Raw genomic sequence first — 26,777 nt, 5'->3', positions numbered from 1 at the left:
GTGGGAAATGCCTGTGGAGGAAAGCCAGGCAGCCATGGAAGCAAGGCAATACTGCTGAGTCACGGGTAGGGACGGAGCCATCACCATGGCCTCTCTCTCCACACACGCCAGCATCGGCAGCTGAACAATAGAGAGGCTGGCCCATCGAACGCCTGACACAGAGCTACAGAGTAGGACCCCACCCGAGGTGCCACTGTAAGTGCCAGAGGCACCAACCTACAGACTAGGATCCCAGCCAGGGGGCCCCCTCTATATGCCTGACACACCAAACAACAGAGAAGGACCCCAGGCAAGGGAGCCTGCTAAGTGCCTGAGCAGGCGGAGCTACAGAGATAGAATGGCCAAAGAGGCCTTTTGATCGTCAGCTACAGCAGGCTTGAAAAAAGACTGATAGGGACATAACTCCTGCAGCAGAGGCAGTCCGTGTCCTTGCACACTTGGCGCTGCCAGGGTCCCTGCAAGCCAAGCAGCTGCGCCGCCTTCCTGCTCAACTCTCACTGGGGCAGAGCTGCCACAAGCAAAGAAAGTCTTGCGTCTATGCCCACACAGTCGCTTTGGTCATGTCCAACTCTTTGCTGCCCTGTAGACTGTGACCTGCCAGGCTTCTCTGTCAGGGAGGGGGGCTCCCCAGGCAAGAATACTGGAGTGTATTGGCCACTACTGGTCACCATACCCTTCCAGAGCACTGTATTTCCTGCTGCCCTAGCTACCAACTCCCCTGAGTAGCTGGTGCTGCCAGAGCCCCTGTGACCCAAGCAGCTGCTCCACCTCCACACCTGGCCCTCACAGGGGCAAATCCAAACCCTCCAGGGCAGCCTCCGGAGCAAACCCCAGTACCAGTAAAATCGACAGCTCCAAACCCTCCGGAGCAAACCCCAGTGGAGGACCCACATGTATAGGTGGAAATAAAACCACAACTGAAACCCAGGGGTAGTGTGGCTAAGGAAGAAGACCTAAAACCTTACCAACAGCTGTGCAAGCTGCAGATTAAATCCACACGATCAACGAGGCAGATTCTGTGTCTATGGAATATATAAAAGGACATTGAGAATTCCCACAAAAGAAAACTCACTAGTTCTGATAGCTGTGGACACTGGAGGCAAAAACACACAGGAGTAAGACTAGATTAGAATCTGAGCTGCCCCCACAGCAGGTCCAGAGATCAGCACAGTGTTGGAGGGCACCCTAGGGAGGTAAGGTGGACTGTGACTCCCAGCGAGGGAAAGGACTCTGACAGCAGTGACTCAAGAAAAACATTTATTATCCCTATTTTTTGACTTGTTCTGTAGATTCTTTTGGATTTTTTGTTGTAGCTGTCGATTTTACTGGTACTATGAAATCCAATTAAACTTTTGAGCTTTATTTTTTCCTTAGTCACATTTTTTATTGTTGTTATAAACTTCTGCCTCTACATTGGGCTTTTGCAGTTCTGTGGAGTTATCCTCTTTTTTTTCCTTTTCTCTTTTTATAATTTTAATTTTTTAAACTTATTTTTATTTTTTCTACATTTATTCCTTTGTTTGCTTTTCCTATGGTTCCTTTCCCCTTGCAGTTAATCTTTAACATATATAAATCTTCTTTATCTACCTCTAACTTTGCATATCTATTCTTTCTTTTGTTTCTTTCTCTCCTTTCCTCTCAACATATTTGTTAATTTTATTTTCAATGCTTTATTCCCCAGTTGGCACCTTGCTTTAGTTTTGTTTTCCAGTTTGTGCTTTGGCTAGTTTTGTTCTGGTAGATACAATTTTTGGTTTCTTTTGTTCACTGGGTCAATCTATTGTACTTTATTTTTGTTGGACTTTTTTGATTTTGCCTTTGTGTGTATATGTACATGTGTATATTCAGTCACACTTTTTAATGATGTTATAAACCTCTGCCTCTACATTGGGCTTTTGCAGTTCTGTGGAGTTTTCCTTTTTTCTTTCTTCTTCCATTTTTTTTTCTTCTTTTCTCCTTTTTATAATTTTAATTTTTTTAAACTTATTGTATTTTTTGTACATTTATCCATTTCTTTGCCTTTTCTACTGTTTTTTCCCCTTGCAATTAATCTTTAATGTATATAAATCTTCATCTACCTCTATTTAAATTTGCATATCCATTCTTTCTTTTCTTTCTGTCCTTTCCTCTCAACATATGTGTTAGTTTTGTTTTCACTGCTTTATTCCCCACTTGGCACCTTGCTTTAGTTTTGTTTTCCAGTCTGTGCTTTGTTAGTTTTGTTCTTAACTGGTAAATATAATTTTTGATTTCCTTTGTTTGCCAGATCAATCTATTGTATTTTATTTTTGTTGGACTGTTTTGACTTTGCTCATGGGTATATGTGTATATTCCATTATTTTAATTATTATTTGCCTGATTTTGTAACTGCCATTTGTCTGGGGTTCATCTTTGGTTTCTCATTTTTGGATATTTGTTTTAATCTCACTTAATGCCCAACAAACCACTTGTGGAATTTTCCTTCCTGACCAAGGATCAAGCCCTGAACCTTTGGAGTGGGAGCACTGACTCCAAGACCCTAGACCACCAGAGAACTAACCATAAGGAGTATCAAATAGTGAGAACTCACACAAATGAAACCACTTGAACACAAGACCCAGCGTCACCCAACCACCAGTAGCACCCTGTGCAGGACACCTCATCTAAACAACGAACAAAACAAATACAAACCCAGTCATCAGCAGAAAGGATTACCACCTCACTCAGCCTTACCCATCAGAGGAAAAACAAACAAACAAACAAAAACTCAGCACAAATCTCACTCTAAACGAAGCTTACACAAACCACTGGACCAGCCTTAGGAGGGCAGAAACCAAAAGAAAGAATTCAACCTTCTTCAAGGAAAGAACTCCAACTTTGCTTTGAAGCCTGGGAAAAGGAGACTTCTAACACAAGTTTAAAAAAAATTATGAAAAGGCAGAGAAATACTACACAAATGAAGGCACAAACTAGAAACACAGAATTCCAAATAAATGAAGAGGAAATAGACAAACTACCTGAAAAACAATTCAGAATAATGATAGTAAAGATGATCAAAAACCCTGAAATGCAAGAATCAATTAACAGAGACCTAGAAGAATTTAAAAAAAGAGTGAAAAGAACTGAGGATAGTCTCATAGACCTCTGGGATAACAGCAAATGCACCAAAATTCAAATTATAGGGGTCCCAGAAGAATAAGAGAAAAAGAAAGGGTATGAGAAAATTTTTGAAGAGACTATAGTCGAAAACTTCCCCATAGTGGAAAAGGAAATAGTCAATTAAGTCCAAGAGGCTCAAAGAGTCCCATACAGGATATATCCAAGGAGAAACACACCAAGACACACACTAACCAAAGTAACAAAGACTAAACACAAAGAAAGAATATTAAAAGCAGCAAGGGAGAAGCAACAAGTAACATACAAGGGAAACCCCATACACTTAACAGCTGATCATTTCAGCAGAAACTGCAGGCCAGAAGGGAATGGCAGGATATATTTAAAGTACTGAAAGGGAAAAATCTACAACCAAGATTACTGTACCTGGCAAGGATCTCATTCAAAATTGATGGAGAAATAAAAAGCTTTTCAGACAAGCAAAAGTTAAAGAGAATTCGGTACCACCAAACCAGCTTTACAACAATTGTTAAAGGGACTTATATAGTCAAGAAATACAACAGAAGAAAAACGATCTAAAAAATCAACCCCCCAAAAAAAAAAAAAAAAATCAACCCCAAACAATTAAGAAAATGGCAATAGGAACATATATATCAATAATTACTTTAAATGTAAATGGATCAAATGTTCCAACCAAAAGACACAGGCTGGCTGAATGGATACAAAAGCAAGACCCATATATATGCTTGTCTACAAGAAACCCACTTCAGACCTAAAGACACATAGAGACTGAAAGTGAGAGGATGGAAAAATATATTGCATGCAAATGGGAAGCAAAAGAAAGCTGGAGTAGCAATCCTCATATCAGACAAAGTAGACCTTAAAATAAAGAAGATTACAAGAGATAAGGAAAGACACTACATAAGATCAAGGGATCAGTCCAAGAGGAAGACATAACAATTATAAATATCTATGCACCCAACATAGGAGCACCTCAATACATAAGACAAACACTAACAGACATAAAAGGAGAAACTGACAGTAACACAGTAATAGTAGGAGACTTTAACACCCCACTCACACCAATGGACAGATCATTAAAACAGAAAATTAATAAGGAAACACAAGTCTTAAATGACACATTAGATGAGATGGATCTCATTGATATCTTCAGGACATTCCATCCAAATGCAGAAGAATACACCTTCTTCTCAAGAGCACATGGAACATTCTCCAGGCTAGACCACATCTTAGGTCACAAATCAAACCTCAGTAAATTTAAGAAAATTGAAATCATATCAAGCATCTTCTCCAACCACAACACTATGAGACTAGATATCAATTACAAAAAAAAAAAAAAAAAACTGTAAGAAACACAAACACATGGAGATTAAACAACATGTTTCTAAATAACCAACAGGTTACTGAAGAAGTTAAAAGGGAAATTAAAAAATTCCTAGAAACAAATGACAATGAAAACACGACAACTCAAAACCTATGGGATGGAGCAAAAGCAGCTCTAAGAGGGAAGTTTACGACAATACAATCCTACCTAAAGAAACAAGAAAAACACTGAATAGACAACCTAACTTTACACCTAAAACAACTGAAGAAAAAGCCCCAAAATTAGTAGAAGGAAAGAAATCATAAGGATCCGAGCAGAAACAAATGAAAAAGAAATGAAAGAAACAATAGTAAAGATTAATAAAACTAAAAGTTGGTTCTTTGAGAAGATAAACAAAATTGATAAACCTTTAGCCAGATTCATCAAGAAAGAAAGAGAGAAGAATCAAATCAACAAAATTAGAAATGAAAAGGAGAGGTTACAACAGACAACGCAAAGGACTATGAGACTATTATGAACAACTATATGGTAATAAAATAGAAAACCTGGAAGAAACTGACAGATTCTTAGAAAAGTTCGATCTTCCAGATTGAACCAGGAAGAAATAGAAATTATGAACAACCCAATTGCAAGCACTGAAATTCAAGTTGTGATCAAAAATCTCCCCAAAAACAAAAGCCCAGGACCAGATGGCTTCAAAGGAGAATTCTATCAAACATTTTGAGAACATCTAATGCCTATCCTTCTACAACTCTTTCAAAAAATTGCAGAGGAAGGAACACTTCCAAACTCATTCTACAAGGCCACCATCAACCTGATACCAAAACCAGACAAAGATAACACAAAAAAAGAAAACTACAGGCCAATATCACTGATGAACATAGATGCAAAAATCCTCAACAAAATTTTAGCTAACAGAATTCAGCAACACATCAAAAAGCTCATACACCATGATCAAGTTGGGTTTATATCAGGAATGCAAGGATTCTTCAATATATGCAAATAAATCAATGTGATACACCATATTAACAAATTGAAAAAAAGATCATACCATCTCAATGGATGCAGAAAAAGCCTCTGAAAAAATTTAGCACCCATTTATGATTAAAACTCTTCAAAAAATGGGCACAGAAGGAACCTTCCTCAACATAGTAAAGGGCATATATGATAAGTCTACAGCAAACATTATTCTCAATGGTGAAAAACTGAAAGCATTCTCCCTAAGATCAGGAACAAGATAAGGGTGTCCACTTTCATCACTATTATTCAACATAGTTCTGGAAGTCCTAGCTAGAGCAATCAGAGAAGAAAAAGAAATAAAAGGAATTCCGATCAGAAAAGAAGAAGTAAAGCTCTCACTGTTTGCAGGTGACATGATTCTGTACACAGAAAACCCTAAAGACAGTATCAGAAAATGACTGGAGCTAACCAGTGAATTTAGCAAAGTTGCAGGATACAAAATCAATACACAGAAATCATTTGCATTTCTATATACTAACAATGAAAAAATCATAAAGAGAAATTAAGGAATCAATCCCATTCACCATTGCAACAAAAAAAATTAAATATCTATGAATAAACTTACCTAAGGAGGCAAAAGAACTGTACACAGAAAATTATAAGACACTGACGAAAGAAATCAAAGATGACATAAACAGATGGAGAGATATTCCATGTTTCTGGGTAGGAAGAATCAATATTGTGAAAATGACTATACGACCAAACACAATCTACAGATTCAACGTGATCCCTATCAAATTACCAATGGCATTTTTCACAAGAACTAGAACAAAAAAATTTCACAATTCATATGGAAACACAAAAGATCCCAAATAGCCAAAGCAGTCTTGAGAAAGAATGGAGTTGGAGGAATCAACCTTCCTGACTTCAGAATATACTACAAAGCTACAGTCATCAAGATAGTATGGTACTGGCACCAATGGAACAAGATAGATAGCCCAGAAATAAACCCATGCACCTATGGGTACCTTATTTTTGACAAAGGAGGCAAGAATTTACAATGGGGAAAAGACAGGCTCTTCAATAAATGGTGCTGGGAAAACTGGACAGCTACATGCAAAAGAATGAAGTTAGAACACTTCCTAACACAATATACAAAGATAAACTCAAAATGGATTAAAGACCTAAATGTAAGACCAGAAACTATAAAACTATTAGAGGAAAACATAGGAAGAACACTCGATGACATAAATCAAAGCAAGATCCTCTATGACCCACCTCCTAGAGTAATGGAAATAAAAACAAAAGTAAACAAGTGGGACCTGATTAAACGTGAAAGCTTTTGCACAGCAAAGGAAATGATAAGCAAGGTGAAAAGACAGCCCTCAGAATGGGAGAAAATAATAGCAAATGAAACAAGTGACAAAGGATTAATTTCTAAAATATACAAGCAGTTCATACAACTCAACACCAGAAAAACAAACAACCCAACCAAAAAGTGGGAAAAAGACCTAAACAGACATTTCTCCAAAGAAGACAAACAGACGGCTAACAAACACATGGAAAGATGCTCAACATCGCTCATTATTAGAGAAATGCAGATCAAAACTACAATGAGATATTACCTCACACCGGTCAGAATGGCCATCATCAAAAAATCTACTAACAATAAATGCTGGAGAGGGTGTGGAGGAAAGGGACTGCTCTTGCATTGTTGGTGGGAATGTAAATTGATACAGCCACTATGGAAGACAGTATGGAGATTCCTTAAAAAACTAGGAATAAAACCACCATATGACCCAGCAATCCCACTCCTAGGCACATACCCTGAGGAAACCAAAGTTGAAAAAGACCCATGTATCCCATTGTTCACTGCAGCACTATTTACAACAGCCAGAATATGGAAGCAACCTAGATGTCCATTGACAGATGAAAGCATAAAGAAGTTGTGGTACATATACACAATGAAATATTACTCAGCCATCAAAAGGAAGGCATCTGAGTCAGTTCTGATGAGGTGGATGAACTTAGAACCTATTATACAGAGTGAAGTGAGTCAGAAAGAGAAAGATGAATATTGTATTCTAATGCATATATATGAAATCTAGAAAAATAGTACTGAAGAATTTATTTATAGGGTAGCAATGGAGAAACAGACATAAACTTATGGACATGGGGAGAGGGTAGGAGACAATGAGACATTCTTCACCACCTCAAATTCTATTTTATTATGCCTGTGTTAGGGCCCAAGAAATCTGCATTTTGACAATTTTCCAGACTTGAGAAAGCATCACAGGCACAGTACAGAAAAAACAGGGATGTGCTGCAGACATTCTCACATGATCGGAAGTACTGTTCTCATCAACTTCCTGCATTTTCAGTTTTCTTGGCAGCATCAGTTTCTAAGCCTTCAGACTCCCATCAACTAGATATTCAGTAGTTACATGGATCAAATAGTTTCCAAGAAACTGTCACTGATATTAAGTTTGCCAAATACCTGTATAAGCTTATACTGAAGCTGATTAATCTCAATAAACTATCACTGATATTAAGTTTGCCAAATACATGTATAACCTTATACTGAAGCTGATTAATACAAACCATTTTCTTCACAAGGCTTGGATTATAAAGCCAAATGACAGAAACTTATTGCACAGAGGCATTTATTAGAACTCTGTAATAGGCCAGGGCTTTAAGAAAAAAACACCTAAAAAACACTCTATCCTTGAGTACAAAAGAAGGAACAAAATTGTAAGCACAATACACGATACAGCAGCATGACGTATGAAGCAATCAAAATTATGAAAGACTTCATGTCAGTTCCTCAAACACAGGATTTTTGAATCAGTATTTGCTAGTACTGGCAGTATGGCAATCAGTATTCTAACAAAAAATGCGAGCAAAGACAGAGGTTCGAACAGGGTGTGTTTAGTATTGCTGGGGCATGAACAGTGCATGAACTGTAAGCATAAGAGGTAAGCACTTTCAGAAATATGTATGTGCATGTGTGTGTATAAACACTGATATAAACATATCAATGGATATATCTGTACATCCAACTGCCAATTCACCATATACACACTCCTTACTTTTTAATCCTTCGAAAACCAAACTCTTGATTTCCACTCCTTCGTTTCTCCATTTTCACAAATGGTAATACCATTCTTCTAGCTGCTCAGGCCGAAACCCTTGGGATCCTCCTTGAAACTGCTTCTGTCATAGCCACCTTACAACCTACCAGCACCTCCTGTCATTCGACTTTGCAGCGTATCTAGAATCTGACCACTTTCCACGTCCTCCACAGTGTCCACCCAGTTTGAGCTATTAGTACCTCATCCTTGGATTTCTGGAGTGGCTTCCAGTTCATCTCCTTTTGTACATAAGAACCAGAGTGATTCTTTAAAGACAAGCTACCCCTGTGCTCATGATCATGTCTCTTCTGCTCACAATTTTCTCACTCGGAATCAAATCCAAATTCCATAAAGGAGCTCTAAAGACACCCTCCAACCCCAATGCTTTCTGATCACACGTCCTTCCCTTCTCCCTTACTCACATGGCTCTAGCCTCTGTGGTGTCCCTGATGTTTTGTGAATATAACCAGCACGCTTCCACTTCAGAGCCTCTGCACTTGTTGCTCTGCTTCTTCTGCCTGGGCTGATTTTCCCTAGATAGCTGTATCATTTGTTCTCTCATTTCACTCACGTCCCTGTTCCACTGTCTCCTTATTAAAAAGGACTTCTAATGTCTCCATACTGTATCACTATCACCTAGCTCAATTCTTTCTTATTGGCATTCACTGCTATCTGACATTATCTATTTATTTATATCCTATCATTACAACCATCACTAGAACTGTAGATCCTTAAGAACAGACCACGTTTTGTTCACTACTCATCTTTACTATCTGGAATAGTGTCTAGCACATGGAAGACATCCAATTAATATTTGCTGAATGGATGACTGTTGACTAAATATTTGCTTAATTGATGACTGCTGACTAAATAAATTCATATAGCCCTTAACCAAGTTAACAGCTTCCCTGGTGGCTCAACTGGTTAAGAACCTTCCTGCTAATGCAGGAGACGCAAGAGACGTGGGTTCAATCCCAGGGTCGGAAAGATCCCCTGGAGAAGGAAGTGGCAACCCACTCCAATATTCTTGCCTGGAAAATTCCATGGACAGAGGAGCCTGGTGGGCTATATATATAGTTCATGGGGTCTCAAAGAGTTGTACATGACTAAGCACTCACCACACAATACAAGTTAATTAGAAAGATGACTAGAAGGAGTATGGAAGACATTTGAGCTGTACAAAATTGAGAGCAGAGATATTTGATGAGCCATAACGAAAACCAGATAAGGCAGTGAGAATGAACAGCTATGAAATTAGTTAAATAAAAGCAACAGAATCTACAACTGACTGGATGTGGGAGCTTAGGTCAATGAAGGAGGAATATGTCTTCCAGGAATTAAAAAAAAAATGAGCAAGAAGTAAAATCAATTTTAGACATGTTGAGGTTGAGGTACTTGAGACAAATTCAGGTTAGGATATCCAATAGCTGCTTGTTACGCAGAATTGGAACTTACCAGAAAGATGCCAAGGCTACAGATGTGGATTTAGGAGTCATCAGCATGTGAGTAACAGTTAAAATCAGTGAGATGAAATTATCCAGAGGAAGCAAGTAGAATCAAAAAGAACAGAAACAGATTGCTAAGAAGCACCAGGAAGAAGATGATGCAAGAAAGGAAACTGCTAAGGACTGGTCTGAGATGTAGCAGACCACAACCGTTTGCACAAAATGCCAAAGTGATTTTCAGGAAAGGAGGACAGACTGAGGTTGAGGGGAGTAAGGGTCAAATATGGAATAAAGGTGAAATGAAATATAGGTTTGAGGTGAGTGACACAGATTTGGCATAAGTGCTGAGGAGAATGAACAGAAACTTTCCTGTTAACCACACTGGAAACTGACTTAAGACAAAGAGCAAATAGAGCGGCTACGGTCTAAAATGTCTATCAATAGGAGAATAGATAAGCAAAATACAGTAATCTATACAACAGAAGACAAGAAAAAGTAAAGAACTATTAATGAACACAAAAACATTAATGAATCTTGAAAACAGAGCAAGAAAGAGCAATCTTAACTCAAGCAAAATAAGAGTTATACAACGTATGACTTTATTTGTATGAAGTTCTAGAATATACAAAGTAATTATCTAGGAAGGATGCTTAACAGTAGTTGCTTCCAGAGGATGGTATAGACATGGACTGACTAGCAAGGAGCATGAGAGCATGAGGTAATGGTAATGATCCTGTTCTATATCCTATATTCTAAGGATTTGGCTTTCTAAGCTGCAGGTTTTTGTTAAAACTCAGGTGCTATCTTTAGATTTGTGCATCTCCTTGTAAAGTTTTAAATAGAAAAAACAAAACAAAACAAAACTATAGACAAATGTTTGGTGAAGGACCTGATAAAATATTTGTGAGGACAATAACTGTGGTCTCTAATTTATTTTGAAATACACTCAAAGAATAATGTAGATTAGTGGATCAGTAGAGGGATGGACAGATGTGATAAAGCAAATATAATAAAACAATGACAGACTCTGGAATGTAGTGAAAAAAAAAAAGGAGTTGCTATGGTTTAAATAATTAAATATGCAGCATATTTGTAAGAAATTAGTTGAATTGGTCCCCTAGAGATCTGAAAAGGGAACAAGTACAGAAGAAGGAATAAGTTGAAATTGTTAGCAAAAGTACTATTTTATGTAATGGACAACAAAGCTTAACCTAAGCAAGAAAAGAAATGAGATCAGGAAGGGACCTATTAGGAAAAGTGGGGGAAAACCCCAAAACTTTGGGGTATCCATGAAACTGAAGAACAGGTATAGTATGAACAAGGATATGAGAAACGTGGAAGAATGAAAGGTTATTATGAAAGATCAGTTTGTCAGAATTTAAGTAAGAATTCAGAGTTAGGCAATTCCAGGCAAAATAGTGAGGACACAAAATAGATTTAATACTATCAAAACAGAGATCACAATGACATTTCTATAGCTGTACATAATCTATTAAAATAAAAAGACCCCCCAAAAAATAAAAATAAAATAAAATAAAAAGACCAGTAAACAATAGGAGCTAGACACAAAACATAAAATAGGATTCCTGCTGAGGTAATTCATAACTGTTGTTATAAATACCAAGAAATTTAGATTTCTAAAAGAGGAACTATAAATATTATAAGGTTTTGGGGAGACAGTGGAAGAATGGGGCTAGATAAGAGAGTATGCCAAATAGGTGGAAAACAGAGTAGACAAATAAGAGAAAGCAAACTGTCAGTGAACTGACTACAAGTAACTAACACATATTTTAAGTTTTTCCATCTTTCAAATGACAGTAACAACATGGGCTTTTTACCTATCTCCAAGGGCTATTGATAGATGATAAATAAAAGTAATTTTAAACATGAAGGAGGAAAAAAGTGTTCTGTGCAGCACTGCCCATAATAGCAAACCCTTGGAAATAACTTAAATGATCATCAGTAGAAGATGGCTAAATAACTATACATAATATTAACACAATTGGCCATTACACAGCAATTAAGAGGAATGAACCAGACTAACAAATATAAACACAGATACAAATACAGATACATAAACAACATTTTATATATATATATATATGAAATGTAAAAAAATATATAATGTTGCTTATGGATATGTACATAATGTATAGTAAGAGTATAAAAACAAACATAAGAAGGATTAACAACAAAGTCAACATAATGATTATCTCATCTCTGGGGAGAAAAGAAGGAAATGAAATCAAGATGGATACTAAAGAAGGAATTTTCCACTCTACTTGTACTGTTTTATTTCTTTAAAAAAGAAATCTGGGGCAACAATGGTTAGGACTCGGTATTCTCACTGTCGGGACCCCGGGTTCCATCCTTAGTTGGGGGAACCAAGATCCTGCAAGACATGTGGGATCTTGGGTGTGGCCGAGAAAAAAAAATACCTGAAGCAAACACTGCAAAATAGTATTGGACAAAGCTAGATAGTAAGAGTTTTACAGGTATTCATCTATGCTTTATCCTTGAAACATGTAAGAATACAAACAGGTACATTACAGTATAAAAAATGTGGTATTACTACCATGCATGTTCTCTTATACAAATCATAAGACTGTCAGGTAAATATCCTCAAACCTTTAAGAAATGCCGACAATCTATATATTGGAAGTGATTTTTCTGGGTCTGGGTATGTTAATACATGGCAGTAAAAGAGAATCGAGGGACTTTCCTGGCAGTCCAGTGGTTAAGACTCCATGCTTTCAGTGCAGAGGCCATGGGTTCTATCTCTGATCAGGGAACTAAGATCCCACATGTTGCATGGTCAAAAATACAAAATTGAAAAAAAAAGAAAGAAAGAAAAACAGAAATGACAAAACTACTGTAGTCATTAACACTGAAATTATAAAGATATTCAAGTCCCATTAAATCATCCTTAAAGATATTTAATAATGAGGCAACAAATGGTTATGTTCTCTATATGTTCCAATCTTTTATAAATGGCATTACTTTTATAACCAGGAAAAAAAAACTGTAAGGGAAAGATATCAAAAATCAATATCCTGATTATGTTTTTCTTAATTATTTTAAAAATTTCTTCATAGAAATGTTTTTCTTTTTCCACCTTTTTCATTTCATTCCAAATTCCTAAGGAAATGAACAGCTGAGGCATGAAACTTCTGTTCAAAATTGTAAGTAATATACACACTTTGAAAAGTTCTTAGAAACTAATGAACTAGAAGACAAATAATTTTAAATATGCTGCAAAAGAAGCAACGGTCCATGAAAAATCTGATTTTCGCACCTACTGCATTCCATATCTTCAGGCCAAGGAACACCAAACATCTCCATGAGCTTCGAACACTCACTGTAAGCCCGCTGACAGAGTCTACGGCAGGGAAGTGTGACACGTCCGTATTCCATACAAATAGGAGCATAGAGCGCACAGAGAAATGGCCGGAAATCCCGAGAGCAATCCAAATTCACCATAGGGTGGAATGGCTAGGAAAAAGTTCAAATCAAATCATTAGACGAAGAGTTGTATACAAGTTAAAGTTTTCTTCATATATAATATGGCAATATTCTTGTTTTTTCTGTTTTAGAAGATTTCTGAAGGCAATTAAAATTTTCTGAAGGGAAGTTTTTGGTTTTTTCAACAAAACCCTCTTCACCTAGAATCACCTAGAGATTCTGATTTGGTTAAGTATGAGGTATATTGCAGAATCTATATGGATATTTTAATTATTACAGGTGACATTAATGAAAAGGCCTGGCTGAGAACGCCAAATAACAATACAGTCCATTTTAAAAAGAAAAATCCACAAAAGATATGTGTCAAACGCTCAGAAACCTAATTACTGCTTGGTAATGGGATTACAAGAGATTTCAATTTTCTTTTTCTTATGTACTTCAATTTCTGTATTTTTGTCAACTAACGTATATCAATAGGAGAGGAGGACCAAAAAAATGAAAGGAAAGGGTAGGAGAGGAAGTTCAGTTTAGTTCAGTTCAGTCGCGTCCGACTCTTTGAGACCGCATGAACTGCAGCACGCCAGGGCTCCCTGTCCATCACTACCTCCCGGAGTTTACCCAAACTCATGTCCACTGGGTCAGTGATGTCATCTAACCATCTGTCCCCCTTCTCCTCCTGCCTTCAATCTTTCCCAACAGGAGAGGAAGAGTAGTCGTTATTATACACAGTAGTACATATTCTGCAGTGGGAGGTAAGGCAAGAGATATCACTTTGGTCTCATATTTTCCTGTTCCTTTTACATTAAAATAAAATTTTAAAAACCACTGAAAAATACAGAAAAAAGCATAATAGATGTGTAAAATACCTGGAAATGTTTAGGATATACATAACTGGAACCTCAAAAGAGGGAAGAAAGAATGAACAGAGGCAATATATAACAAGATGAGGGTCAAGAATTTGTCAAAACTGCTAAAGACAAGCATTAGATTCAAAAAGTTATGCAAATTCCCAGAAGAATACATACAAAAAATACACCTAAGCATATCGCATTTAAACTGTGGAAAACCAAAGAAAAATATCGTAAAAGCAACCAACAGGGGAAAAAAAGACACCTTACCTTCAACAGAACAATTACTGCTGGACTTTGGAATACTAGAAAACAACAGAATGACTTAAATGAGCTAAGAGAAAACAATTGCTCACCATAATACTATGGTCAGCAGAAATACCCTTTAATAAGTGAAGGCAAAGTAAAGACATTTTCAGATAGACAAAAACAGAAAAATTACTGGCCCAAACCTACACTAAAAGATAAAAGTAATCTAAGATGAAAATTCAAAAGGAATTAAAAGCCACAAGAGAGGTGAATATGTGGGAAAATAGAAATGAATATTCTATGTGAAAACAAAAAATGCCTTAAAAGACATACAAAATACAAAATAATTATGTATAAAAATAAAATGATAAAGACAGGGGTCAGAGGAACACTAACGGCAGAGTGATCAAAGTTATTATTTTTATTAGAATATTGTAAGTCAAGAGTACATATAATTTCTGGGGTAAGCAATACAAGAATGCGCAACTAACTAGGTAATAGAGAAATAGAATAATACAAAAGAAGTCAGGAGAGAGAAAAAGGGAAAGTTTGGAAAAATTGAAATCAAATAATAAGATGGTAGATATTAACCCAAGTACATCACCAATTGCATTATATATAAATGAACTACCGACTACATAAGACAGTAAGATTGCTGGACAAGGTACAAAAAAAATTTGCGGATAAGAATGTAAAATGAGGCAACCATGATGGAGAAAGTTTGGCAACTACTCAAACAGTTAAACATAAAACTGCCACATGATCCAGCAATTCCACTCCTAGGAATATACCCCAAATAATTTTAAATCATGTTTAAGCAAAAATAATCCTGCTTATTTAACTTATGTACAGAGTACATCACGCAAAATGCCAGGCTGGACAAAGCACAAACCACAATCAAGATTGCCGGGAGAAATATCAATAACCTCAGATACGCAGATGACATGACCCTTACGGCAGAAAGCAAAGAACTAAAAAGCCTCTTGATGAAAGGAAAGAGAAGAGTGAAAAAGTTGGCTTAAAGCTCAACATTCAGAAAATTAAGATCACAGCATCCAGTCCCATCACTTCATGGCAAATAGATGGGGAAACAATGGAAACAGTGACAGACTATTTTGGGGGGCTCCAAAATCACTGCAAGTGGTGATTGAGGCCATGAAATTAAAAGACGTTTGCTCCTTGGAAGAAAAGTTATGACCATCCTAGATGGTATATTAAAAAGCAGAGACATTGCCAAAAAGTTCCATCTAGTCAAAGCTATGGTTTTTCCAGTAGTCATGTATGGATGTGAGAGCTGGACTTTAAAGAAAGCTGAGCGCTGAAGAATTAATGCTTCTGAACTGTGATGTTGGAGAAGACTCTTGAGAGTCTCTTGGAAAGCAAGAAGATCAAACCACTCTATCATAAAGGAAATCAGTCGTGAATATTCATTGGAAGGACTGATGTTGAAGCTGAAACTCCAACACTTTTGCCAACTGATAGGAAGAACTGACTCATTGAGAAAGACCCTGACGCTGGGAAAGTTTGAAGGCGGGAGGAGAAAGGGACAACAGAGGATGAGATGGTTGGATGGCATCACTGACTAAACGGACAGGAGTTTGATTAAGCTCCAGGAGTTGGTGATGGACAGGGAGGCCTGGCATGCTGCAGTCCGTGGGGTTGCAAAGAGTTGGACATGACTGAGCGACTGAACTGAACTGAAGCAAAAATGTGCATATGAATGTTCATAACAGAGTAGTGTTTTCATAACAACCAAAAAGAGCAAAATAAGGCAAAAGCAAGCAAAGGAAAGGAAATAGTAAAGAAGAGAAGTCAATGACATTGAAATTAGAAAAACCATATTTTAAAAAAAATCACTCAACCCAAGAGCTGGTTCTTCAAAAACTTCAGTAAAATTGATAGGCTTCTAGTAAGAATGATTTAAAAAGACAGAGAGAAACACAACTTAACCAATATCAAGAATGAAAAAGAGGGTATCACTAGAGACTCTACCGACATTAAAAATATAATAAAGAAGGACTTCCCTACTGGCCCAGTGGTTAAGAATCTGCCTGCCAATGCAGGAGACACAGGTTCAATCCCTGGTCCAGGAAGATCCCTCACGCTTCAGAGTGACATGCCTGTGTGCTACAACTACTAAAGCCCACACACTCTAAAGCCCATGCTCTGCAACAAGAGAAGCCACCACAATGAAAAGCCTGAAACAAAGAGTAGCCCCCACACTCTGCAACTAGGGAAAGACTGCACGCAACAAAAACCCAGCACAGCCAAACTAACTTTCACTTTCTAATAAAAATGTTAAAAATATATAAGTAATACTACACACAACTCTATGCATATAAACCAGACAATTTAGATGAAACAGACCAATGAAACAGACTACCAAAGATGAAACTGACAATCTGAACAGTCCTATAACTATTCAAAACATTGAATATGTAGTTTAAAATCTCCTGAAAAAAGATATTCGGGCCTGATGCTTTCATTGGTAAAATCTAACAATTTTAAAAGAATACGAATTCTACACAATCTCTTTCAGAAAACAGCAGAGAACTAATAATTCAAACAAATTCTATGAAGTCTGGATTACTTAACATTCAGTTCAGTTGCTCAGTTGTACCCAACTCTTTGAGACCCCGTGGACTGCAGCATGCCAGGCCTCCCTGTCCATCACCAACTCCTGGAACTTACTCAAACTCATGTCCATCAAGTTGGTGATGCCATCCAACCATCTCATCCTCTGTCATCCCCTTCTCCTCCTGCCCTCAATCTTTCCCAGCATCAGGGTCTTTTCCAATGAGTCAGTTCTTCACATCAGCTGGCCAAAGTATTAGAGTTTCAGCTTCAACATCAGTCCTTCCAATGAATATTCAGGACTGATTTCCTTTAGGATGGACTGGTTGGATCTCCTTGCTGTCCAAGGGATTCTCAAGAGTCTTTTCCAACATCACAGTTCAAAAGCATCAATTCTTCAGTGCTCAGCTTTCTTTACAGTCAATCTCTCATATCCATACATGACTACTGGAAAAACCATAGCTTTGACTAGATGGACCTTTGTTGGCAGAGTAATGTCTCTGCTTTTTAATATGCTGTCTAGGTTGGTCATAACTTTCCTTCCAAGGAGTTAAGCGTCTTTTAATTTCATGGCCGCAGTCACGATCTGCAGTGATTTTGGAGCCCCAAAAAATAAAGTCTGTCACTCTTTCCACTGTTTCTCCATCTATTTGCCATGAAGTGATGGGACCAGATGCCATGATCTTATGATGCCATGATCATTTTCTAAATGTTGAGTCTCAAGCCAACTTTTTCACTCTCCTGTTTCACTTTCATCAAGAGGCTCTTTAGTTCTTTGCTTTCTGCCATAAGGATGGTGTCATCTGCATATCTGAGGTTATTAATATTTCTCCCGGCGATCCTGATTCCAGCTTGTGCTTCATCCAGCCCAGTGTTTCTCATGATGTACTCTGCATATAAGTTAAATAAGCGGGGTGACAATACACAGCCTTGACGTACTCCTTTCTCAATTTGGAACCATTCTGTTGTTCCATGTCCAGTTCTAACTGCTGCTTCCTGAGCTGCATACAGATTTCTCAAGAGGCAGGTCAACTGACCTGGTATGCCCATTCTTTCAAAATTTTCCAGAGTTTGTTGTGATCCACACAGTCAAAGGCTTTGGCATCGTCAGTAAAGCAGAAATAGATGGTTTTCTGGAACTCTCTTGCTTTTTCGATGATCTCAGTGGATGTTGGCAATTTGATCTCTGGTTCCTCTGCCTTTTCTAAAACCATCTTGAACATCTGGAAGTTCATGGTTCACATACTGTTGAAGCCTGGCTTGGAGAATTTTGAGCATTACTAGCGTGTGAGATGAGCGCAATTGTGCAATAGTTTGAGCATTCTTTGGCATTGCTTTTCTTTGGGATTGGAATGAAAACTGACCTTTTCCAGCCCTATGGCCACTGCTGAGTTTTCCAAAGTTGCTGGCATATTGAGTGCAGCATTTTCACAGCATCATCTTTTAGGATCTGAAATAGCTCAACTGGAATTCCATCACCTCCACTAGCTTTGTTCTTAGTGATGCTTCCTAAGGCCCACTTGACTTCGCATTTCAGGATGTCTGGCTCTATGTGAATGATCATACCATCGTGATTATCTGGGTTGTGAAGATCTTTTTTGTATAGTTCTTCTCTGTATTCTTGCCACCTCTTCTTAATATCTTCTGCTTCTGTTAGGTCCATACCATTTCTGTCCTTATGGAGCCAAACAATCTTGCTATTCCAAAGAATAGCAAGGAGAGATAAGAAAGCCTTCCTCAGTGATCAGTGCAAAGAAATAGAGGAATACAATAGAATAGGGAAGACTAGAGATCTCTTCAAGAAAATTAGAGATACCAAGGGAATATTTCATGCAAAGATGGGCTCAATAAAGGACAGAAATAGTATGGACATAACAGAAGCAGAAGATGTTAAGAGGAGGTGGTAAGAATACACAGAAGCACTCCTTAATATTAAAGGAAAACAAAAGTGTGTCAGTCGCTCAGTCATATCTGATTGTTTGCGATCTCGTGGACTGTAGCCTGACAGTCTGCTCTGGCCATGGAAAGCTCCAGGCAAGAATACTTGAGTGGAGTGCCATTCCCTTCTCCAGGGGATCTTCCTGACCCAGGGACTGAACCTGTGTCTCCTGCATTGCAGGCAGATTCTCTACTGTCTGAGTCACCAAGGAAGCTCAACAAAGATAATACAAAAGGTGAAAACTATAGACTAATACCACCCCCTTAAAAAATGCAAAAATCCTTCAGAAAATAGTAGGAAATCAAGTCTAAAAGTATATTAGAAGTATTACACAACCACAACTTAGTGGAATTTGTTCCAGAAATTTAAAGCTGGTTCAATATTCCAACATCAATGTAATCCACCAAATCAACAGGCTAACATAGCAAAGAGAAAAATCACACAATCATACCAAATGATGCAGAAAAAGCATTCATGACTTTAAAAGTCTTCAGCAAACTAGATATAGAAAGTAACTTCCTCAACTTGGTAAAGTATATATACAAAAACCCTATAGTAAACACCATACTTTGTGGTGAAACACTGGATTTCTATCTTTAATGTTGGAAACAAGGGAAGAATGCCTAGTCCCACCACTCATATTCAGCAGAGTACTAGAAGTCCCATCAGCACAAAACAAGAAAAGGAAATAAAAAGTGTAGAGATTGGAAAAAGAAAACTGTCCCTATTTGCATGTGACATTACTGTCTACATAGACCATCCCAAGGAATCTCAAAAAAAATTTTTAAATTAGTAACAACAAAAAACGAATAAAATTTATTAGCTTTAGAATGAGTAAGTTCAACAAGGTTGCAGAATACAAGAAAAAATACCTAAAAACTGAATTTCTGTATACAGTTGTGTTTTTATATATAATGAACATGCAGAAACAAAATTAAAACAATACATTTATAATCACATTTATTTTTTAAAAAAGAAACACCTGGGTATATACTTAACAAAACATATATGGCTTGTGTGCTGAAAACTATAAAATGCTGATGTAATCAAGGAAGATATAAATAAATGAACAGATACATGATTTATTAGCTTGCTAGGGCTGTTGTAACAAAGTCCCTCAAACTGAGTGGCTTAAACAACAGAAATTGATTGTGTCACATTTCTGGAAGCTAAAAGTCTGAGATCAAGGTGCTAGCAGAGCCATACTCCCTCTAAAGGTGACAGGGAAAGATACGTTCCAGGTATCCTTCTTAGCTTCTAGTAGCTCCTTGGCTTGTGGCAGCACCAATCTAACCTTCACGTAGCATTCTCTCTGTGCTTCTACACGTATCTTCCCTTTATGTGTACCTGTGTCCAAAATTTCCTTTTATAAGGACACCTTTCATATTGGAACAGGAGTCCCTCACTACTTCAGTATAAATCTGTCTTAACTAATAACACTTAGACTGACCCTATTTTCAAATAAGGTCACATTCTGAGGTACTGGAGGTTAGGGCTTATTAGGGGGACTCAAGGGACTCCCCTGATGGCTCAGACAGTAAAGAAATCTGCCTGCAATGTGGGAGACCCAGGTGCAATCCCTGGATCAGAAAACCCCTGGACAAGGGAATGGTTACCCACTCCAGTATTCTTCCCTGGAGAGAATTACAGAGGAGCCTGATGGGCTACAGTCCATGGGGTCACAGAGAGTCAGACACGATTGAGCGGCTAACACTTTCACTTTTCAGGGGGACTCAAGTCAATCCATAACAACACTGTTTATGGATTGGAGATTCAACATCTGACCTCTAGATTTAATAACATTTCTGTCAAAACCCAGTAACACTTTTAGTAGTTAAAGACAAACTTATTCTAGATTTTATATGAAAAAAAAAGTAGAATGAAACAATTTTGAAAAAAAAAGTGGGAAAAATCATACTATCCAATTTTAAGATTTACTGTATAGCTAACAAAAATCAAGACACTGTGGTATTGGTGGTGAAATATACGCAAAGATCAACAGGACAGAATAGAGAACCCAAATATAAATCTATACAAGGATAGATAACTGATTTTTGAGGAAGAAGCAAAAGCAGTTCAATGGTGGAAGGATAAATAGCCTTTTCAACAAACAGTGCTGAAGCTAGTGGACATTCACAGGCAAAAAAATGAAACTTGCTTCATACAAATTAACTCAAAATTGGTCATAGATTTAAATGTGAGACATACAGCTATAAAACTTCAGAGAATTTGCAGACCCACTGAAGAGTTCTTATAAACGACACCAAAAACACAGTCCCTAAAAGGAAAAAAACTTGGTAAACTGGACTTTGTTAAAATTTAAGACTTCTCCTAGACTTTGTTAAAAGGATGAAAAAGCAAGCTATAGACTAGAACAAACTATTTACAAACTACATTTCCAACAAAGGATTTGTATCTAAAATATACAAAGAACTCTCAAAGTTCAAAAGTAAAAAACAATTCAATTGAAAGTAACAATAGACATGAACAGACATTTTATCAAAGAAGATATATGAATGGCACATGAAAAGATGTTCAATGTGATTAGCCATAAGGGAAATGCAAATTAAAATCATGTAAGATATCTCATCATATGAGAAAAGCTGAATAAAAAATAGTGAAAATACCAAATGGTGGTAAGAATGCTGAGAACGTACATCTCTCATACACTGCTGGTAGAATGTAAAATGGTAGAACTTCTATGGAAAATAGTTGAGTAGTTTCTTAAAAATTCAAATACATGCTTATCATATAACCCAGCAATCACACTCCTGGGCATTTATTCCCCCAAAAGGAATTTATGTCTGCACAAAAACCTGTATATGAATGTTCAAAGTAGCTTTATTTGTAATAGCAAAAAGCTGGAAACAACTCAGTATCCTTCAGTGGATGATTAAACAAATTACAGAACATCTCTATAACGGAATATACTACTCAGCAATTATAAACAGTCACTACTGGTACATGCAGCAACTTGGATGGATCTCAACAGTATTATGCTAAATGAAAAAAGTCAAACTCAAAAGATTACATACTGTATGATTCTATTTATACAACATTCTTGAAATGACAAAATTATAGGGACAGAGAACAAATTAGTGATTGCCTGGAAAAAGGAAAGGGTGGTAGGGAGAAAGGAAGCACAAGGAAGATGTGGTGATAAAAACAGGTCTGTATCGTTTTGGTGTTTTGTTTTGTTTTTTGGCCACGCTGTGGGTCTTGTGGGATCTCAGTTCCCCAACCAGGGATCTGAACTCATGCACCCTGCAGTGGAAGCACAGAATCCTAACCACTGGACTGCCAGGGAATTTCCACAGTATCTTAACCAAAGTGATGGCTACATGAACTTATACATGTGATAAAAATGCAAAGACAATAAACATAATGTACATGTGCATATACAGACACAAAAGTGAGTACATGTAAAAACTGGTGAAATATGATAAAGGGCTATAGATTATACCAATGATAACTTTCCTTTTTTTTTTTAGATCACCTGTGATTTTTTAAAATTTTTATTTATTTATTTGGCTGTGCTGGGTTTTCATTGCTGAGTGCCCGCTTTCTCTAGCTCCAGTGAGTGGGGGCTCCTCTCTAGTTGCGGTGTGCAGGCTTCTCATTGCAGAGGCTTCTCTTGTTGCAGAACACAGGCTCTAGGGCATAGAGGCTTCAGTAGTTGCGGTACATGGGCTTAGCTGTCCCAAGGCATATGGGATCTTCCTGGATCAGGGATCAAACTGGTGTCCCCTGCCCTGGCAGGAGGATTCTTAACCACTTGACCACTAGGGAAGTCCAAAGCCCCAGTTTTGATACTAATAGCTACATAAGATAGCAAGACCCCCAATAAAACTAGCTACAGTATATAGAATCTCTACACTACTTTAACTTCCTGTGAGTCTATAATTACTTTAAAGTTTAGGGCTTCCCTGGTGGTCCAGTGGTTAAGAATCCACCTTACAATGCAAGGGACACCAGCTCAATCCCTGGTCTGGGAAGATCCCACATGCCACAGGGCAACTGAGCCAGTGGGCCAAGACTAATGAGCCCGGGCTCTGGAGCCTGCTAGTTCCAACTATTAAGCCCACGTTCCACGACTACCGAAGCCCACGCACTTTAGAGCCTGTGCCCTGAAACAAGAGAAGCCACTGCAACGGAGAAGCTCCTAAACCGTAACTAGAGAAAGCCTGTGCACAGCAACGAAGACCCAGTGCAATGAAAAAAAAAATTCAAAGCTTAAAAATGCATTCACAGCTGATGTATGTATAGACATCATACATACAAGCGTATGTATGCCTTAAGTAAGTCTCAAACTTGCTTAGTCCTCAACTATACAATACCAACTAATCTGATATTGATATGTTACCATGTTAGTAAAACCTCCATTTGTGAGCCCCATCATGAATTATAAAATTGACTTGAATCACTATTTTGTGCTGCTTGCACTGAGTATAAAGCTTTAAGTTTATGCTTCTGTCACTTACTAGCTTAAGTATCTTGTGCTGTATCTCAGCTAGCATTTATGGACACTGACTACAGGCTGGGTAGTGTTGTAAGTGCTTCACACATCTAACTTAATCTTCTGAACAGTCCCATAAGGTAGGTACTAGAATTAGTCATACCATTTTATAATAAATATGAAGAAAACAAGACAGAAGTTAAGTAGCCCGCCGAAGATGACATAGCTACAAAGACAGTCCCAAGAGTTAAACCTTGGCATTCTTATCCAGAGCTCTTGAGCTTATTAACCAGTTTGTTCTCTGTAACCTCTCTAAATCTCAGTTTTTCCTCTATAAAACGGTGTTAATACATATAGATGTATTAAGGAGGTCAAACCAGCCCAGTCAATCCTAAAGGGAATCAACCCTGAATATTCACTGCAAGGACTGATGCTGAAGCTGAAGCTCCAATACTTTGGCCACCTGAAGTGAAGAGCCGACTCACTGGAAAAGACCCTGATGCTGGGAAAGACTGAGGGTAGGAGGAGAAGGAGGTGACAGAGGATGAGATGGTTGGATGGCATCACGAACTCAGTGGAGATGAGTTTGAACAAATTCTGGGAGATGGTGAAGGACAGGACACCATCATTGCAAAGAGTCGGACACAGCAACCGAATAACAACAATATATACAAATAAGAATATATAAAATAGGATACAGCACCTAGTAAATGACAGCTTAAAAAGAGATTAGGAAAGAGTTAGAAATTAACAAAGCTGCAGAAGGCCTATTTGATGGGCACGAGGAACCCTGCTCAACTCCCTGTGCTCACCTGCCAAGTGAAAAAGTCAACTGTCAACTGGAATGGTGGTTTTAAAAAGCAAAATAAAACATGCATTAATCTTTAAATCACGATTCTGGGTGAAAGAAACCAGACATAAAAAAGTAGATACTGTATGATTACATTGATATAAAACTCCAGGAAATGAACACTAACCCACAGTGAGAGAAAGCAGCTCAGTGGTTGCGTAGAGCAGGGAGTCAGCTCAGAGGGTGGACCACAAAGGGCACAAGGAAGCTTTTGTAGCGTAGCAGCGTCAGTCACCCAGTTGTGTCTTTGACTCTGTGCAACCCCACAGACTGTGGCCCGCCAGGCTCCTTTGTCCATGGGATTCTCCAGGCAAGAATGCTGGAGTGGATTGCCATTCCCTTCTCCAGAGGATCTTCCTGATCCAGCGATTGAACCTGGGTCTCCTGCATGGCAGGCAGAATCTTTACTGTCTGAGCCACAGGGAAGATCCCTAGGAAGCTTTTGAGGTGATGGAAATGTATGACATCTTGATAGTGATGATGGTTTCACAGATACATACTTCTGTCAAGACTGAAGCTGAACACTGTTAAATGGGTACAGTTAACTGTATACAAATCATACCTCAATAGAGTTTATGTAAAAACAAAAAAACATTAATATTTTTCAAATAAGCAAACTGCCCTGATTATAACTCTAACAATTTTTAACTTCAGCAAAGTAAAAATTAAATGAGTTAGCCAGCATACTGCCAAATTGAGAATATATATAAGGAACACAGACTATCAAAGCTCTATAAAGGAGGAAAAAAAGAATCTTCAGTTGTTTAAATTTTTAAAAGATTCTTACTGAGTACTTCCCTAAGCAGTAGTACTTTTATTCACTAAATTAAGACCAGGGTATATGAAGTTTACAAACTGAAAAATAACTTTCTAAAATTAAATTTCTGGTTTCTTCAACAAAGGTGCAAGACAGGGAACCTTCTATTCTTTGTTCAAATTCAAATCAACCAAGCCTTTGTGCTCCTATTCTCTTTCTTCTTTGAAATTTCCATTCCTGTTACCATAGGAACCTCCTAGCTGACAAGCCTTCAAGCATAGCAACAGCCCAAGCTTAGCAAGGAGTGTGAAAGGGGAACAGAGTCAAAGGCCAAAATTTGACTCATGAGAATCAGAATTCCAATCTTTGTCACTCTACAAAGGGTCTGATAACCATAGAAACTGTATCCTACTGGGTTTGGGAATATTATGACTAAATTCACAAAATGTGAAACCAAATGTGGAATGGCCTTGAAAATTCAAAAATGGTATTCATTCTATTTTAGATCCAAATTAGAGTAAGAAATTATTAAAAAAAATTTTTTAGAATAATTTTAAGTGATGTAAAATAAGACCTTTAAAAACTTTTTCGTAAGAGTAAAATTCTAAAGAGAAAAGGTCTAAAACTTTAAGAATTACTTTATATATATTAAAAAAAATTCTAGGTTTATAAAATACCTTTAGTCCCATAGATTCGCTTTTCTTTTACAAATTTATTTTGTTAATGTCTTATGACAGCATATTAAATACTTTCCAATATTAGTTCAGTGAGCTAGTTTGCAGAAATATGACTTTATCTTAAGTCAAAGGGGAGCTCCTGGAGGAGCCCATAAAATCTGACTTTTCTTCAGGAAGTAAACTTTTAACATTTCAAGTATCATGAATGGTTGTGAATTATAGTCTGTCTCAAAAGATAAAACTTTACAAACCAAATTCATCACACTTAATACTTTAAAGTAAGTATTTTAAGGCATTCTTTTAAAATGACCTATCATGCAAGAAAATCAATTAAAATTTTAAAAGCTTATTTTTTCCTAAAGTCAGAAATAACTAAATGCAATTAATTCTCCACTACTTGTGTATTTTTCACATTTTTCAATTTAGAAGTTTCCTAATTCCTGGCTGGTTTCCTTACACATGATAGGCTCTTCAATCCACTTCACCAGGCTGTTGTTTGCTTAGGGAAAACCACCTTATTAATACTAACCTAAATAGAAGATAATAAGTCAGTCTGCTGGATAATACATGTATCCTAAAAACAGAAGCCATGAATTTAAAGAATAAATACAATCAAAGAAATTTCGTTCCCTCAAATGCCTATCCACAAAATGTTAATCACTGGTACAAAGGGGTATTAAATTATAGTATCCTCTTAAAAAAACAAAACAAAACCCTGCCTTTCAAGGTCAATGCAGTCATCTGCAACTGATCCTCTCCACACAGGATCTTTTTCTCTTTGGAATCCTCTCAGCACTATACGCCTATTTACGGCATTTACCAAGTTCTTCCTTAAGTTTCAGTCATTCCGATAAAAACAGATTTAATAAATACTAAGTCTTAGACACTGCAACTGGGAGCTAGACAAAAAAGGACAGCTGGGACTTTTAAAAATAAAGTTTCTGTACTAATTTTACTATTTTAAAAACACAATGTGTTTCTTACAGAAAAA

General features: G+C 37.4%; 1 protein-coding gene across 3 annotated transcripts in view; it reads right to left on the bottom strand.

The window, feature by feature from the left end:
• FZD3 (frizzled class receptor 3) overlaps positions 1 to 26,777 on the bottom strand; it is a 102,227-nt gene that overhangs the window by 51,767 nt on the left and 23,683 nt on the right. For all 3 annotated transcript variants that reach the window (XM_043486986.1, XM_043486987.1, XM_043486988.1), the window contains exon 3: positions 13,270 to 13,466. In XM_043486986.1, coding sequence (XP_043342921.1) covers positions 13,270 to 13,466 — 197 coding nt within the window. The remainder of the gene's footprint in view (positions 1 to 13,269; positions 13,467 to 26,777) is intronic.

This window comes from Cervus canadensis, chromosome 14 (assembly GCF_019320065.1).
Source record: "Cervus canadensis isolate Bull #8, Minnesota chromosome 14, ASM1932006v1, whole genome shotgun sequence".
In the NCBI taxonomy this organism is placed as follows: Eukaryota; Metazoa; Chordata; class Mammalia; order Artiodactyla; family Cervidae; genus Cervus; species Cervus canadensis.
This window is presented reverse-complemented; position numbering and strand designations above follow the sequence as displayed.